We start from the raw sequence: 18980 nt of genomic DNA, 5'->3' as shown, positions 1-18980 counted from the left end.
TGAACTTGAGTCTATTAAATACATTGCCAGCCATTTTTTTAATCGAATGAATTTTTCCTGCATGCGCTCCCCATATGATGATCATAGGCGCCCCAAACACCAGTGGAATAAAAAGAAAAGATAATTCATGATGAACTCATGTGTAAATAAGTTTCCAAGAAGATGTATATGAAGCACTCGCGTGTTAACACTGCGCTCATTTGCCTGGTATGCAATTACACATGAATTGCCGCTTTTCCTTTTATTCCTCCACGTCTCAAGCTCAGCACGAATGAAGAAGAAATTAACATGAAGCTACCACGTTTGCATGAATATCGGAGGTGAAATCTCAGTTGACTCTTTGATGAGGGATAATCACAGCGATGACTCGATGAGTTCATATTCTGCATTCCCACAGTGCATGAATAGGGTGCAAGCCAGGAAGTGAATATAGATGTTCACATTTAAGGTTAATTCGTTGTATTGATTTTTCACCTGGCAAATAAAATATGCAAATTTTTAGTGGGCAATCACACCAACAATACAAATTCTAATCGCCCACACACATTGCGCATGATGAAGTTTTTATTGTCGAGGAGAAGGTGTACACATGGTGAATAAACGATTAAGCTGGACGACTCACTCACTGACCTAGCGTGCACCTGACCACATGCCGACAGGAAATCGCTATTCCTATGTACACACCTTGTGCCGTCCATTCACCTCCCTCTTCTCCAATCAATCTCCACTTCCCCAAATTGTCGTTAAATAAATTTATATCCCAACATACTCAGCGAATTACTCATGCAGATTCATAAAGTTTCCGATGCATTATATTGGCGAATGATATTATAACGCAGGACATGAGTGATGTACCTTGCGTGGGAGGTACTTATAATTATTGAAGGTTCTAGGCTCGAAGGGATAAATCCTACCAATAGTTTATAGATATTTAAATGTCAGACTTTATTACTTTAACTATTTTATCTGACTGATTACTGTGTTTTTTTATCTCAAGTATTTTTAATTAATAAAATAGAGGATATTTTTTGGAAAAATATGATCATGCAATAAAACGTCCACTTGGCAAAATTTTTTCACAAAATTGCTTTTACAATTTTTTATATTAATATTACCTTGAGTAATATTCAGATTCAATACCGATAAATAAATTCAATATTTAAATTATTTCGGTTAAATTAAGGCTGTTATTTTTATATTTAATTAATCATCCTGGTATCTAATAATGATGAGGACGAGACGAATGGTTGGTGCGACGATGAACCGGAAGTCGCTTGAAACACGCACGCGCATCGCACATTGAACCTGCAGTTGTGTTTGTATCTCGTCGATCGTAGGATAGACTCGACTATATTATAACGTCCGACTCGTCTTCCTGTCACATCTCATTACCATGGACAGTGGTTATGACAATTAGCATGGTAATTAATGAAATTGTGGTTTTCGTTATTTACTTCTGCAGGATTATAATGCTGAAGAAGGAAGAGATTACGTTTGTTGTTTTTATTTATTTTTTTTTTATGCGATTAGTGAAACACAGTTGCATTCACATTGTGATGTCGTCTGCTTCTTTATATTCAATTGCGACTAATTAGGCAAGTTGCATGATTACCTTTTGAGTGTATGAAATGAATATGGAGAACGTCGACAGACACCATTTGCCGTTGTGAAAACTCTCAGTGATTTATTGCTGAGGAAATTTATTGCGGCTTTCATTTGTTTGGGTTTTACATGAGCCGTTTTATGTGGTTAGAAAATCTAAATTTATTCTGGTATTTTAATAAAGTTTGTGATGGCTGCGGAAATTAAAGAAGCACTTTTATATGATTTTAATTATAGTTTATTCGTCGCGAATACCATGTTGCCGAATGTGAGAAATGTTGAGGGTGAGTCATAATGGTGATTGAATTTTTCGGTCCAACAAATGAATTAAATCATTTTCAGATAAGCAAAATGCGGTTAAGTGGCTTAGATTCCTGAAGACAAGTGCGAAATCTCTTCAAGAGTTGAATTTGAGAAATGAATTCATGGATCATCTTGTCAAGAGTGTTCAGGCTGGTGTGATGTCTCCGCCTTTTGATACTCCTCCACCGAACAGCTCACTAACATCAATGATCTCTCTACTGGTATTACAATCGAATTAATAGAGCTATTAACAAATTAATTTCATTATATCCATGTGTCTAGCCAGTGGTGGACTTGGATGCTGAAGACCCATCGTCATGTCGAGGCTCTCGAAGAACTTCTGCGATAATGCAGAGATCACCAGATGCTGGTGCTTTCCTCGCAGCTCAACCGATTCCAGATGTTGGCGCCTTCTGCTACGTCGCCGTTCTCACCAAGAAGAATAACTAAATTCCAATAATTATCTCTCAATCAAATAATAAAAATCATTCCATATTATTGACATGGCAATCAAGCATTTCTAATGATAGCTGGAGCAATTGATTGCTCATCAAGAAGAACCACAAAATATGAATAGAATTATTATCCTCTGAGGTAGAGTTAAAGATTTAAGAGATAGAGATTTTTGTCATTCGTCACGGCTACGAGGTTATAGAAGAATCATTAAATAACGACCGCTACATAACTTGCAAATTCGTTTGGAGAATAAAGCGTGCTGGAGGTTGGAGTTAACCAGTGGCGGTGGTATATGGACCTCATAACCCTATCTCATTTCATACCTGAAGAGCTCTCCTTCAGAAATGCATGAGTCCTGGTGCACACTGGTGGTAGCTTTTGCACAAGTGAGGGCTCTCGATATGCGTGGCAGATTCGGTTCCTCGCAATCTTCGGTCTCGTCGCCGGCACCTCTGACGCGCCGACGCGCATCGAACTGTCCGTGCAAATTTCAATTTTAACTGCTAATCTGCCAGCTAATAGCCACCCTACTACCTCAACTGCTTCCACCTTTCTCATCACAGTATTTTCTCTCTTCGTTTAATCATCAGGCCTCACTGTGCCAGTCTTTCATTTCAATGTCCTTCGTGCAGTTCGTTACCTCCGATTCCATTTACTAGCCAGAATTTCTCATTTTTCTGTACTTTTTACGTGACAATAAATAAAAAGTGTATTTTCATCTTTTATTTTTTTAACGAGGCGTATGGGACAATCAAGCTCGAGGGGAGTCGAAGCTACATGTGGCGATAATTATGGGCTTTCAGTAGTCGTTGTTACAGTTACTGTGATTATCATTATTTTTCTCGGTGAATGTGAAACATTTTTTTTTTTTTACAGTTTTGCAGTTTTCGGCAACCCTTAGAGTTCGATTCTGGGAGGGGTGAAACGGTTTGAGTCGATTTTTAGTTTTGAGTCGATAAATCTCGAAACAAATCTGAAACTTTTTTGTAAGGAAATAATAATTTCAAATTATTAGTATGAAAAACTCCCGAAATCAATTGAAATTCATTAATTAATTCCCACAAGTTCACACCAGATTAACAAAATAAATTAAATTACAAATTAAACCGGAATAAATCTGCCGAGTGCCAGAATTGAATTTGAAAAAATAGAGTGAATGTAAAATATCATTTGCAGTAATGTAACTAATGCAATTATTTAATCGATTAACAGGTGTTTATTTAATTAAAGGTTTCACGATTGAACAGTGTCGGACAGGAGATAAAAGGGTTTTTTCTCCCATTGAAGATTGAAATTTAAAATTGGTTTAAAATATGTTAGGAGCCGTAGAGAGACGGCTACTGTGCATGGAGTTAATAAAATAAAGATTAATATTGGTCTTTATGGAGGACGTCAAAAGCGGCGAGTGACCATCAGTCTCGCCGTGTCCGTTGCTCAGAGGTGAATAAGAGTGTATATAGTTATACGTGAGCTTGAACCGTTCATTCGCCACTTCGATGATTTATTGCAATATTTTGACGTGGAATATATCGGAAAGATGAATTGACCGGAGAATCTTTATGACTAAACTTGTGCCACCCTCTCCACTAGTCACCCCTGTCCCCACTTTTCTCTCAGTTTATAAACCCCCCTCGATCCTTTATTTATTTATTTTTTTAAATTCAAGTATTAATCATATTCCATCAATTAAAAATGAATAATTATTAATTATTAATACGCCATTAATTTTTCTCTATTACACCCACATCAATTTTAAAAAAGAAATAAAATACTGATACTGCATTAATAATTAATAAATAATTAATATCAATAATTATTGATCTGAATACAAGTATTTTAATCATTAATAAGTTGAATTTGTAAATTAATATATTTTTTTTTTTTGCTAAATTTACTGCTAAATTGATTGGGAATGAATTATTTATTTTTACGTGGATTATTATTTGTGTTGGTTTTATTTAATTGTCTCATTTATTGTTTCCTCATGTTTTCCATTGTCTATAATAATGATAATGTTGATTGTTAATTTCGGGGATCTCAGAATCCTACGCGGAAATTCAAGAAACCAATTCTAATAAATCGTCCAGCATCCAGCGGTGTTTTTCAACTCAACAAATGACCCATCAACATTGTCATTGTCTTCACCAGTTTTTCATTAAAAATTCATAAGCACATTCATGGGTATTTTCTGATTATGAAGACAGCGTTGACGCCCACGATTTATTTGCATGCAATCACCTTGATTTCACAAATGATTTACGTTAGAAAGTTGGTAGGAAAAAAAAATGAAGCTTTACCGTTAAATTATTTATGTTAACGACTCAATTTGTCGGAGAGATTGCATCGAATGTTTATTGTTTGATTTTGAATGGCCAGGGGCTATTCCAACGAATGATGAGATCCCCTGTTTCTTTGGGGGAGAAAAAATGGTGATAAAAAAATTGATGGTGGGAGACGGTTGTCCCCTCGACCGATGGGAAGTTTTTTTTTTTTTTTTTTGCTTTTTAGGGAAATGGAATATTTGCATAGACCCGCTGCGGGATCAAGAGCCTGTGACGAATCGCTGGGAAGATTCACTGCCCTTTCATATTATCCTCTATGATTTTTTATTATTTGCATCTGTAGGAGGGGAGGCGCGTCGTTATTTTGATTTATTATTATTCAAATCAATTAAATTCTAGCAAATGAATCATTCCGTCTACTGCTGTAATTTTTTCTTCACTTGAGTACTCATCAGGAATTTTTGAAATTAAAAATGGAATTATCCTCCCGAATAATCAGTATTTCAGTGAATTTTTTTTTTAGCTAAAGTGTTATAATTCGAGGTTGAAAAAGCGTCGAAACCTCGTGCAATTTGGTTGTAACCATTGGCCTCAGTTTTTTTTTTCAACCGGTGAATATTCCAGTGGAATAATTGGTTGAAATAAAAATTATCCGTAATTCACGTAAACCTTGCCTCCTACCAGTGATGATTCCACCCCTTCCGAATGAGCCAGGAATCAATAAATAAAATACTAAAAATCATTTTACCACAATTAAATCTCGGTGGAACCTCAAGATTATTATTTTCTGTTAATGCAAACTCGTCACGCGAAGTTCAGCGGTCAGCGATGATAATTCCTGAATTTTTTTCCATCAATCATCCGCCAGTTGTCCCTTCACTCGCCCCAACCCGCAAATACAAAAACACTCACAAGACCTCCAATCCAATTTTCTTCACCTCCCCCTCCCCTCACCAATAACAATTCAATGCCTCTTAAATAACCAAGCCGGAAATGTGTGATGAAACACCAAAACCAGTAAACTGAACAATAAAAAATGCATAAAAAATAAATAAAAAATACCGAGAGACTAGTGACTATTTAGTAAATAAAGTAAATAATAGGAGAATGATTTAGTTGTTTAAATGCAGAAGATAATGATGGTACGACATCCGGTGATGACAATTGGATGAACGCGTGCATGGCAATTTGTTGTGGTGGGGGGCAAGTGAGACAAGACTTTTGCCTCGCAAATGTGAAAACTCGTGGAGTTTAAGTGGCTCAACTAGCCCCGGTACTTTGATCGTAGCCGCGCCTCATCTTCCCCACATCTTGTGAATATACAATGGATTGACGCTTTTAAAGTGTTAGTAATACTCAGTGTTATGCCCACCAGCGAATGTACGTACAAACGATGGATGCCATGGTCGTGCATCAGTGCCATTTACCATTTCTTCCACGAACGTTGTTACCATTACGAGCAAGAAGTTGAAGGCATAACGCTGGTTACGTCCTCAAAAACCCCCCCCCACATCTCCCTCCATCCCCCTCCATACCCCTCCATCACCCCCCTCAACTCCCCTCCCCCGCACTACTTCGCACAACTTTAATTGCCCCCAACGCTACTTAATCCCACCGAAACCTCAACATTTTCCCCGTCCTCTCTATAATATCAATTAATCTATTTAACTTTATCCATTTTTTACTAATCATCATCTTGAAAAACCATTCACTATTTCACCTGAATAATTATTAATATTTTTCCTTTATTTTATTTCTACCAGGATGTCAATTTTTTTCCATTTTTTTATCATCTTCAACCGTGGGAACCTCACAATCGATCTCTCCTCTATAATTTTTACAATAAAAAATGTAACGCATTTAATAGAAAAAAATGCAATCAATATTTCATCTTGTTGGAATTGTTAATTGTACAGGACTAATTACTCGAAAAATTAGAATACATCATCTTAATTGATTTCACCAGATCTTCCACGAGACTGAAATAATTATTCATTTTTAATTGATGGAATAAATTCATCAGAATCAGATAAATAATTCGTGAAATCATTTTTTTTAATTAGGTAATTTATTCAAGTCTAATAAATCACTCCTGATGCATTCTGCGAAATGATCAATTCACTTCAAATGAATTTACTTAACCTCAATGAAAGGCGAGTAAAAAAAAAGTGGGATGCGTTAACAAAATGGAAGAGTACGAATACAGAAATAAATGGAATGAGATGAATAATTTAGCCGAGTGGATGATACAGAGATTTTTATAAATAAACTATTGGAATTGATAAGGCTCTCGTTCAATATGAGCCAATACCTCTAATCAATCAAATCACTTCCACTTGTCTCATCATTAAAAATATATAAAAAAATAATGCTGAAGGCCCCCCACGGAAAATGATATATTCGAATGAAATATATCCGAATAATATCCGAATATATCTGGATATATTATCGACCAAAATGATATCAACCTTCGAAAATATATTCTTAGGCAGCGAGTATTTATTAATAAATAATTTTTCATGAAAAAAATTACTTTGAAATATTGTTAATATAAATATATACCAGTCGATATTTCTCTGTTGTCGACAGACGATTCCTGGTTCAACTCGAGGGATTCCCAGGAGCAGTAAAATGATGCAGTCGTCACGCTCTGCATCGCTGGCACGCGCTCATGCATTTTCCTCACCCACGTAAAAATGTCAACGAATTTTATGGTGACATACACGCAATGTCGTACACACTGCGACATATATGAAACATCGAGTTGAAACAGTAATCGGTCAATTTACCTCAATCCCTTGAATATTCTTTCCTGCATGGCGTTAACCCAGTACTAGATTGACCACATTAAATTGAACGATCTCGAGGTAAACGTGAATTGAAATGGCGGGTGGATGATGCGTGATGTTACATATGCCAACGAGGGGAAGGGAGATCATTTGCTGAGTTCCCTCGATATTACGCATCTCAGGAATGCTCCCTCTTATTATTCCATTTAACATTGTTCTATTAAATATGCGGTTCACGGTTTTTCCTCGGATTTTTCACCCGAGTAATTCGAAAAAGAAGTTGCAAAATTACTACTTTCTCCTTGAGATTGTCCATTTTTAAATTGAGATTTCAATTTTTTTTATTTTTCTTAAATGAAGATTATAATTATCGTCACGGATTATAATTTTTTAAATAAAAATTGTTTATCGATTGAGCGTTTTGTTTTCGAGGAATAATTCCAGAAAGTTTCTAAATTCAAATAATTAAACAATACCATCAGGCCCAATGAAAACATAAAAAAAAATTTTATAGTATGAATACACTTTTTTTGCATATCACTATTTTTATTGTAGCATCTTTAAATCTGTTAAATAACAACCGAGTAATTCGAAAAAGAAGTTGCAAAATTACTACTTTCTCCTTGAGATTGTCCATTTTTAAATTGAGATTTCAATTTTTTTGATTTTTCTTAAATAAAGATTATAATTATCGTCACGGATTATAATTTTTTTAATAAAAATTGTTTATCGATTGAGCGTTTTGTTTTCGAGGAATACTTCCAGAAAGTTTCTAAATTCAAATAATTAAACAATATCATCAGGCCCAATGAAAACATAAAAAAAAATTTTATAGTATGAATAAATTTTTTTTTGAATAACCCTATTTTTATTGTAGCATCTTTAAATCTGTTAAATAACAACTTGATATGGTCATTAGAAATTACGTAATAATTCTTAATTTTTCTCACTTACTGGCAGCATACGTAACTCCCAGAATTATGTAGATATTCATGAAAGCAAATTGGACCGACTAATTGCTACAATGTTTCACTCTGGTGTAGCAACAGCAGTGGTCGGTATGACTTTTTGTACTTTCGTTTATAATGCATTTTATGACAATTTGTGTGTGTTGCGATCCTCGGATTCGTTTCGCCTGGTTTTCACTCTTCTAACTCTTGCCACTAAGTTGATCCGTTAATTACCACAAAAGGGGCCGCTTATTTTATAAACACCCGAGGGTAATCGTACACTGCTCTCATGCGTGATGTATACTCGACGTCAATGCCCAGTCCTGAAATAAAAAAAAAATAGTGCTGAATATTACGGAATGCAACAGCATTTATTTTTCTTCAATATCCAGGCAAATTAGGCAAGTCGTAAAACCATCACAGGACTCGTGACACTAATTTTACGACCTCTCTGCAGGTAACGAAATTCAATGGAAAAAAATGTTAAAAAAAATGGTTATAAACATTGCACAGGGAGAAAAAAATGCTTTCGTAGACAATACAGAACAACGGTACAATGTGTACATATTTCCCAATGTTCAATAAAACCCGGTGGGTCCAACACTAAACCATCTTGAAATGAGGGTACGTAGATACCGGATTTTCCCTTTAATTACGGTACTGTGGATACTTACCGCCCATAAACTGAAGAACCGAAAAACGCGTTAGGTGGTAATTCTCGTCTTAACACTTGAAATCTTCATGATTTGTAAATATTGAAAAAAATAAAAAAAAAACGCAAAATTATGCATTCCACTGAGAAAATAAATGAATATATCCAACCAATATTTACTAAACTAATTTTTATCGAAGAATTATTTCATTACAGGCGTGGAGTGTTGAGTGTTTTGACCCAGTTTCAACCGAAAAAAAAAATACTGCAGCTGTTTCTCCAAGAGTTTGTAAAAAAAAAAATCTCGATTATACATTTTTTTTCTATCGAAATATTGGAGAAGCAGGGAAACCCGTAATTTCGTGCATAATGGCACGAGAGGGAGCACCGCACCCTTTTTGAATGAATCTCAAATATCCTGAGATTTACTACGAGAAGAAAAAAAAAATACACTCAAGTTCCTAGAGAATTGCCTTAACGGTATGTCCTGGGTCCACTCAAGGACCTCCTTCATGGCATTCCCTGTCTCTCTCTCCTCTTGGATGTTGTAGTATTCGCATTTCAGCCATTGTAGTTCAAGACCTTTGATGGGCCGAAATAAAAGCAGAGAGTAAAAATAACAGAGGAAAAAAGGATGGGAGAAGAGAGGAGAGTGGAGAGAGAAAAAAAAATTGTTTCTTCTGGACCGGTGTGGCACCTTCACAAAGTACGGTACATTTGCGGAATTTGGGTCATCAACGGTGAGACTATGCCAATTCACAGGTAAAATTGAGGGATTTTGCACTGCAACGAGTAATCGATACTTACCATAATACCGATTTTTTTTTCCGGTTGTGGGAAATGAAAACTTCGTCTCACCAGTTTCTCCAAGCCAGACGAACAATAAAACCTTTCGCTCCCCTAATTTTTCCAATAATTCCAGAAATGCGTGAGAACAATTCATAAATTCCAATAAACAAAACAATTCAATTGTTGACGCGACCGGATAGAATAATACACGATTTTTTTCCATTTCGCTCGAAGTACAACTTGAAAATTTGTTTAGAATTTCAATGATAAAAGAAAATGACTGACGATATCTTATTTGTTTAAAAGATTCATTAAAAATTGGAAACCCAAAAAATTGAGATAAATTCTCTTTTGCAAACTGATGGCTAGTTCGATCTCTACGACAAGTAAAAACGAGCAAGTCATAATAAAAGAAGAAAACACTTGTTCCGTCAGGTGCACATACCCTTGAAAAGTCTGCCCTTCCCCTCCCCACAGGTGTCGTTCAATTACTCTCCTCCAGCATTGCCCTACTGACATAAAAAAAAAGGGTTGAACATTTAATTCATGCGACCGATGCAAATAATACTCATTCATTCTCAACCCCGATGGTTAAAAAAGGGTTTCAACAACACCTTACCTCACCTCACGTGCCACGAAAGGGTTATTCAGATTAGATCCCCTCCTCTATTTGAATAGAAACCTCGTCAGTCCCTCGATCTGCGCATACGTCAAGTGTCTCTCCCTTTTTTTTGTGAGAGTTAACCCCTTGGGGATACCGACACGAGCCTCCACCCCACAACAACCTGTCACACGGTGTAAAGTCAATATAAATGAAAATTCTTGCATATCTGCACACCCCAACAAAAATTATAGATTAAAAGTGCGAATGAAGACAAGACTCGTGCGATCTATCCATAAATTCGCCTTATACAATTCCTCAACTAATTTTCTCATTTTCCCGCTGGTCAGTGTTGCTCTTCTGTTCTATCCGATTTTTGTATACATCCGCACGCACACAACGACTTGTGGGTGGGAGGGGGGTTAGAGGGGGTGCGTCATTAAAATCAATACGCGTCGTAGGTCTCTCATGGTCTCGTTTTCACAGCTAAAAGTTTAGTATTTTCCGTCCCTTACGTTTTGGCATCACGTCGCCCCCACCAAGTGAAGAAAGCTAGGAGGGAGAGATGATGGGGGATGGAAGGGGGAGGATTGGGATGGAAGGGGGAGGATGGGGGAGGATGGGGGATGCAAGAGGGATGATAGGGGGTGGAAGGGGCAACCAAGGGGGTTAGCGTGGGAGTCGTTGCCCTGAGGAGTGGGGAAAACCACCCCGTGGGGTGATGGAGAGGGGGTTAGTGCGCGATAAGAAGTGTCTTCTGGGTTTTAGGTGCATGCCGTATAACGTGTGACGAGGGGTGGAGTAGTAGGGATATGCGCAGCACTTCCAATGACCAATAAGAGCCACTTTAAAGGGACGTATTTGTTGGATTTACTTTTTTTCACCCTCGCCTCTTTCCCGCGAGTTTTCACTGCGCATGCTGGATTCAAATATCGGGTGGAGAACGGGAGGGCTGTTTTCAACCCTCTGTGAAGGTGATACCGTAGAGTTAAGAGGGAAAGAGGGAGGCGAGATATTCCTGTGTCTGTATGGAAATATGATAGTGGCGATAAAATTCAAGGGGGTGGGCTCACACGGAATTCTGACGCGAGCCAATGGAATCGCTTTAAACAACTTTTTATTTATGAGAAGAGTGCGCATGACGGATTTCATATTCCCATAGTTCTCCAAGAGATATGGGTTTGCTGGTGTCAAGGAAAGACTTTTCTATTCCCATGAATTCAATTATCCCTTTTTCATACTGTTATTTTCAATCTTTATTTGTTTTTGTTTGATATTGATAGAGGTGACAAGAAAGAGACTGATGCTCGGATGTATCTGTTAATCAAATTGAGTGGAATGTTTTATCAGCAGTCACCAGACACAAAGTCAATATTTTCATTGACTAAATAATATTAAGGGTCAATGGCCATGAGATAAGATAGTCCACTCCCATCCCATTGAGCTGTTGTCTCATGGCTCGTACGATGTAGCATCAATTACACAAATCAATATGTGACCCACATATCCAGGCATGAGCCCATCCATGTCCAGCAGTTGAATTGTCCTTCAATCCGCTCGATCGATTCATGGATATATCCCCCAACCACCGATGCTCCACCTACTTGAAAGACCATTTTCCTCCAGGGGCTCCACCTGACTCTTCAATTAATCAGACATTCCTTATAGGTTTTATCCAGTGTGAGTTGGCAAGCTACCCAGCGACAACAGCTTGGCGAGAAGCGAGAGGTGGCACTGGCCAATTCCGATTGGTCCGCCATAATCTCTGATATGCAAATTATCATGACTGAGACTCGCGTGGCCTCCATACATAAGCAAAAAGGCAATCTCTCTCGTGGCCGTTTGTGTCCACGAGCGAGAGGACGGAGAGGAAAAAAAAAAACAAAAAATGTGGAAAAAGAAAGAGAGAAAAAAAAAAGGGAAAAAGCGCGGGCGCGACTCGCAAACCAGGAGCACTCATCGGTAGGCGGAGCCCAGCGATATCCGCGAATAATACGGATTGGCCGTTGAATTCCCCACCGACGCATCCCCCTAACCCCCCTTCCGCCGCCCCACTTGCCGGAGCAACTCACCCGGACGACTCTCGGAGCCTCTACGAGCCTCTTCCAACAACGGGGGACTACCTACTTCTTCTTTCTCTTTCCTCCTTCTCCTCTTTGAATGCCTCCTTTTTTTTTTCCTCACCGCTCTTCTTCTCGGGCTTTTTTTTTTCCTTTCCTTCCTTCCCAACGGACGACCTAACGACTCCCCCACCTTCGGGCGAAAACTGCTGGACGGCCCGAGCGTCCGTGTGCCCGCGGCCGCCTGGACCCTAGTGTAGCTGCACACATGCACGCGACAGCATCTATCCGCTCTTGTTGCCACCGTCGCCTCCTCTTTTCCGCGCTGACTCCAACACACCACGACAACCTGCCACCGTATCCATCCTACCTCCGAGACACCATCACCACATTTCCACATTTCATTAATATCAACCAAAGTATACACTTGAAAATTAATTTTTACAACGAGTGCGCGTCGATCATTGACAGAAAGGATTCAATTTATCGATGAAACATGTCAACGAACTGTGAAGTGTCGGTTATTGGCAGCTAGCCAGGAAAACTTGAGCTCGTGATATTTTTCTTGTGGAAGGGTTCTGACGAGAGGATTCAACCGAATGACAGGTGGTGCTTCGTCCGATCACCTGTTACCAACGAATCATCACTGTCTTCGTACAAGTGTTTGGCTACTGGTGGTAATGATATAAAATAAACAGAGTATCGGTTGTATAGAGTGAATCAACAAGAAAGTGACAGTAGAATAAAAACGACCATCCCTGACATTTGTATTCATTTGGTGTTTTGTGTGGTCCCGGGTTCTGACGGTTGAGGATGTCAGTAGTGCGCGAAGACACGCGAGTGACTGATTGTGGCGTTGAGTGACACTGTCAGGGAGGATTTAAAACACTTTAGGATTTCTTCAAACAGCAAAATCACTGTTCAATCCGAATTATTGTATCGCTTGAAAACTAGATGATACTGTCACCGCGTGGAGTCGAATAGCCATAATTCAACATCAACGATAATTGAAGACCTCCCAGGGAGCTGTAGAAATCTTTGAGGTGCCTCGAGACCGAGGTAATCCAGTAGACACGTTGGATTTCGCGGCAGTGAGTGCTTACGGGGGCGTTACAGGGCCCAGAATCGCGGTGGCGGGGACCGGGGTCCTAGCGCTTCCCGGCTTGCTAACCGAGAAGGGTTTATCACCACTTGGACAGTCAAAAATAAAGTCAGCAGGTCTGGCGGGTCTTGACAGTGAAGCTGTGCGCCGGTGGGTTGCCGAGGCAGCCCGATCCGTACGCCAGATAACACCTCCGGTTATTGTACCATCGAGCTCCCAGCTTCATCTATTTCATCATCAACCCCAACATCACCAGCAGCAGCAGCAGCAGCAGCAGCAGCAGCAACAGCAACAGCAGCAGCAGCAGCAACAACAGCAGCAACAACAACAGCAGCAACAACAACAGCAGCCCCAAAACAGTCGTCGTTCATCGCACGACGCTAATCAATCCTCAGTGGGTGCAGCATTCGCATTGCCCACGTCCATGACGCAAACACCGAGCATGCACCTGTTAGAGAACAACAATCTGGAAGTTGCTATGGCACAGCAGCAACAGCAACAGAATTCCCAACAGAGTCCACAATCCAATCAGATTCAGAGTCAAAGCCAGAAGCAAAAGCAAACCGGTAGTCCAACGAACAACAATACCATTGATGCTTGGAGATCAATTCAGGGTGGACACCAGTGGTGGAGTCCACCGTCAAGTGTTCATCAGGATCAGGAGATGGTACAGGTAACACAAGCACCGAGCATAATATCAGCAACGCTGAGTCAGGTACAGAGACTCCAGGTTCAGCAACCTGCTCAATCAGACGTTGATCAGCCCCTCGATTTCTCCGTTGGTTCGTTACAACAGCAGAGGCTGCATGCGCGTGTCAGGACAATGCACGAAAGACTGCAGAGTCGTATGCACAATAATAACAATAATAACAATAGTAATAATAATAATAATAATGGTACTGGTGCTAGTGGACAAAAATCAGAAAGAATGAACGAGAGAAGGAGCTACAGTCCCAGTGAGGCCAGTACCAGTGGCAGCGAGGATGAAGGGGTATCCACCGGTGGAAGTCCCTCGGGGCCTTTGCGAGGCGCTGAAACTGGTGAGTATCATAAATTTGAGAATATTTGATAAGAGTTGAGCTCTGGGTATGATAGGGCTTGTGGATGGAGCTGTGGACTCCTCCATATCTCAATTTTCATCATTTTGGGAGGGACAGCAGAGGTTGATAAGATGTTTGTGCTCGTCAGGTGTTTCGTCACATTCTGAATAATTTCTTGGATTTTTGGTTACATATTATTACGTGGTATAGAGGTGATTCAATCTCTGATGTATCACAAGTATTGAACTATCTAATCTATCGTATTTACCTGTCAGCATTGATCTATCAATTCTGATTCATGAGTAAATATGTGACCCAATATTCTGAGGAATATTTTTCATCTGTGGATATTTTATTTTTTGTTTCCAATTCACGTGGAATATTCAATCGTTAATCAGATACCGGCAGAGGTGTCATTACAAAATTATCCAAGCCTGCCACTTTGAGATTATTAATTAAGTGTGACTCTTATGACTGGTAGTTATTAATCACCTCCTTGATATACCGCTCGAGTATTCTCACTTTTCAATCGGTCCGTTAATACACCGATAAAGGACTTCACGCTTCGCGTGAGACACGCGCTATCAGTTGCCGCAAAAAAAAAAGGGAGAGAGATTACTAGAATAAATAATGCTGAAAAAAATCTCATGGACAGGTAAATATGATGAGGCGAGCAGTCAAGTGGTCTTACGATAAATTAATAAATAATAAGAGTCACTCGGGCATCAGCATGATTTCTTAGAACTCTGATATAAACTTTAATCTTCAAATTGTTTCGCTTCTGCGTCGCATGTTGGAGCAATTGTCATCGGTAATATTGATGTGATGCGTGACTGATATCAGGCGTTTGTCGCACTTATACATCATTCGGCGTTAGAAATTAAATTGAAATCAAACTAATATGAAAAATGTGTGTTGCAAGTGCTGATAGGTTATCTTGCTCGATAAAAGTGTCGATTAAGCATTTGCTGAGATAAATTCGATTAGAATTAGTTTGAAGAATCATTGAATTTGTCACACCTGTAGCCGAGTATTTATTCCCTAACAAATGATTTTGCGAGCGGTCAACCTGATCACATCGACAACTTCCGGTTATTGTCCAACGGCGCCTGGTTGAATCGTGTTTTGAATATGTATATCTTGTTATTTAACAGGTATTTTTTTCCCTTTTCACTGGCCTTTTTCGACACGATTTTACAAATTACGTATGCAGCTAGAGTGTTGTTGCGACAACCGATGATGCTGATGATGATACCTGTGCATACAATCATGAAAATTATTGGCGAATAGATTTCTTTGATTTGTTTTATTATCCGGATAATGACAAGTTGGAGATGTGTGGGTGATGATAATGGAAATAATCATGAGAATCTTTGACTAGTCACGGTATTTTTACATTGGCCTTGATTATTAGGTTGAGATGAGTTTCTCAGGCCGTCGGATCATTTCAATCTCGTGAGTATTCCAGTTTTCCAGATGAAAGTGAAAAAAAAAAAAGAACTAGTTCATTCGGGTAAATCTTTTGAGGGACATTAGCTGAGTCATGCTGGAGCTCTCGTTTTGTTTCTTGTTTGATTATTGCTCGGTGGTACAACACGTCACTCGAAACACCAAGGCGAGGCGTGAGATAACAGAGATCCGGCAGGAAGTGATGCCGATGATGAGGGGCTCGAGGAGGTGGGGCGAATTAACATTTGACTATTTGGATATTTTGAGGTAATGGGCTCTTCGAGGAGGATTTTAAATCAACGTCTAACGTGCTTGGAGGAATGGGGTAGAATATTCTGAGGATCTATACGTGGATCATAGATCATCACGCGCCCGGCGCACCGGGTGATTAAGGGAACCTGTAATCAGGTTGCGCCGACCTACTTACGTATTCCCCTTGGAGGCAACGACTAAACCAATTTTCGGATTCCGGAAGCTATTCTTTGGGTGAAGGTAGAGGTTCCTGGAGGTAATGGAGCGCCGGGCGATATTAAAATTTCCGGGAATTTTTATTTGCTCATCATTAAGATGAATAAAGCCTTGAAGAAAAACTGGGGAAATCGCTCTCATGTCGCATATCATATACATGGATTTATTAATAAATTAAATTTTATTATTTATTAATAAATTTTTCTAAATAAACCTTGGATGAATGGATGGACGAAATAAATTTTTGACGACGATAGATAAGGCCCAATGGGACCTACACGATCTGAAAACTGATTGAATAAATATAAAATTGAATTTTCTAATATTAAAATTGCGTCATGGAATGTTGCCCTCAATAAAACAGATGATCAGCCTAATTTTCACCTTGAAAATTTGGCAAAATAAAAAAGGAGAAGCGAAAACCTGTTGGAGTGATGCTAGAAGGTGATAGTCCGTTGTCCGTATTAAAGTAGGTGATATAGGTGTCTGCGCTAAAAGACACAAACACAAGAGTCTGGGGAGGCAGGTAAAGCCGCCGGATAAATCTCACCTTGGCTAGGTCAGGTTGGGGTAAGGATTCCAATAAGGTACGGCAGGCCTCTGAACAAGGGTCACGTGGCGGGCTCTTTATTCTCTCCCTCTCTCCCTCACACTTGAATCGGTCTCTCGGCATATCCCCCATGCCCATGTCCAGGTAGGCTAACCCTTCAGCCTCTTTTCGAAACGAGAAAGAGGAAGAGAAGATGCCACACACACAATGCCCCGACAAATCACCGCGACACGCGACCAACTTTCCTCTTCTTTTCTTTAAACATTCAGGACGGTGTTGGGGTGGTGCCACCAATGCCTCCAGAAATCGGTGAATAGCCACGCGACCCACCAAACACACACTTGACGTGTCTCACTTGAATTTTTCCTACAATTAAAATATTTTTTATTAATACACTTGTTGAAGAAATAATTGAACAAATAAACCACCTGGTATTGACGCTATATGGACAAGTTCACCTGACATGTGGAAATAACCCCTCCAGATATTCAAATAGAATGATGAATAATCCACTCTCGATTGTTGAATTTCATTTCAAGGACCCGAGAACCAGGGAAAAACGTTATGGTGCTACTGAGTTCGCCATGCGAACCGGATAAATGATGAGAATTACCATATTCATTGCATTGTTGGTTCTATCGCGCAGGTGAGCTGGCTAACCGTATTTGGTCGTGGCATGCTAATCCTCTATACTCATTTATGTACTCACCAGGAGAATATGGTAATAAAGGCCAGTACTGCGGATGAATAAAAAAATAAATTATAAAAGAATTAAGAATATGGTCTTTCCCACTTCAGCAATTACTGGGAAATGCAAAGTTGGTGAGGAAAAACGAGGGAATCATGTGCATATGCACAATTCTTTTTTGCTTAACATACTGGAATCAGAGAATTGCAAAACTTCGTTGAGCTGAACTTTTTGAAAAATTATGCAAGCAACGACAGAGGGAAAAACAAATTTTCCTCTCAGCCATTAAACGCTAATTCGAATTGACTTCCCATTATGGACAAGCTATGCGTGTGCTATCTATTTTCCATGGTTACTTGGGTATGATCTGTACTGAAGTTGGAACCAGACCACCAAAGTATTTGACACACGTTAGAAATGCGTGTTGTTACGCGTGAAGCGGAATTACACATTTACCTCGAGTATTTAACATTTTCCCTGGGATCTCATTATTTCAAGTAAAATCAATGAATCCTAGAATCATCAGTGAGGAATGTAAAGGACAGATGACTGTTGGGATGTTCACCTGAAGCACCAGTGTATTGCGAAATTCGCCATTGAAATAGCTCTTTTATTCGCGCTGACAGAGTTCATTTTTTTTTTTGGTAAAATAATTGGCCAAAGCTTAATGACACAACGAAGAAAGACTCGAGGTCACAGAACATACCGGTAGCCTATTCTCAATTCTCTATTCTCTATTCGTAATTTCTGAATTATTTGGCAATGAGTATATCTGTTGTTGAAATAATTGCGAATATGAATCATCAATGCGAAATATGAGTTTCGGCTCGTGTCCTGGTCTAACGCGTTCACAATCTCACACTAATACATCACCTAGGTGTTATTTTTTTATTTTTTCGCCTGGTCATTGCGGTTTTACCGCGCATCCTGCCGTCAATTCCCTTTCACAACAAATATCTCGCAACGTGCGCGCACGCCACATGCTCGATATATGCAAATTTCCAGCAACTGCGCTGGCATAACTCCAGTGAAAATTGCCATTTTCTTTTTTTTATTTCATAGCAACATTACTTGTGCGAACGGATGTTACTTATTACTGGTCTAGGTGAGAGCTGAGAATTCGGGAGAGAGAAACATAAATAATAACATGAATTAATGCATTAATGAACAATTTGGATGAGACATGAGAGGGAGTCGTC

General features: G+C 39.2%; 2 protein-coding genes across 5 annotated transcripts in view; both read left to right on the top strand.

The window, feature by feature from the left end:
* The first annotated feature begins 1331 nt into the window (after nt 1-1331).
* Nucleotides 1332-2443, top strand: LOC105266617 (class I heat shock protein). Of its 2 annotated transcripts, XM_011304930.1 has the most exons (4): nt 1332-1421; nt 1840-1886; nt 1945-2126; nt 2188-2443. In XM_011304930.1, exons 2-4 carry the CDS (start codon nt 1859-1861, stop codon nt 2353-2355), a joined length of 378 nt encoding a protein of 125 aa, XP_011303232.1. In that variant the 5' UTR covers nt 1332-1421; nt 1840-1858; the 3' UTR covers nt 2356-2443. The 2 variants fall into 2 exon arrangements, with proteins under 2 accessions (XP_011303232.1, XP_011303231.1); XM_011304929.1 differs by lacking the exon at nt 1332-1421 and having other exon boundaries at nt 1635-1886; nt 2188-2442.
* Nucleotides 2444-13995: 11552 nt separating this feature from the next.
* The window catches only part of LOC105266616 (POU domain protein 2), a 72752-nt gene continuing 67767 nt past the window's right edge, over nt 13996-18980 (top strand). For all 3 annotated transcript variants that reach the window (XM_011304926.1, XM_011304927.1, XM_011304925.1), the window contains exon 1: nt 13996-14626. In XM_011304926.1, the coding sequence (XP_011303228.1) occupies nt 14011-14626 (616 nt within the window). In that variant the 5' untranslated portion in view covers nt 13996-14010. The remainder of the gene's footprint in view (nt 14627-18980) is intronic.

This window comes from Fopius arisanus, unplaced genomic scaffold (genome assembly GCF_000806365.1).
Source record: "Fopius arisanus strain USDA-PBARC FA_bdor unplaced genomic scaffold, ASM80636v1 scaffold00040, whole genome shotgun sequence".
In the NCBI taxonomy this organism is placed as follows: Eukaryota; Metazoa; Arthropoda; class Insecta; order Hymenoptera; family Braconidae; genus Fopius; species Fopius arisanus.
The sequence above is the reverse complement of the archived record's forward strand: the minus strand, read 5'-3'. Positions and strand labels throughout refer to the sequence as shown.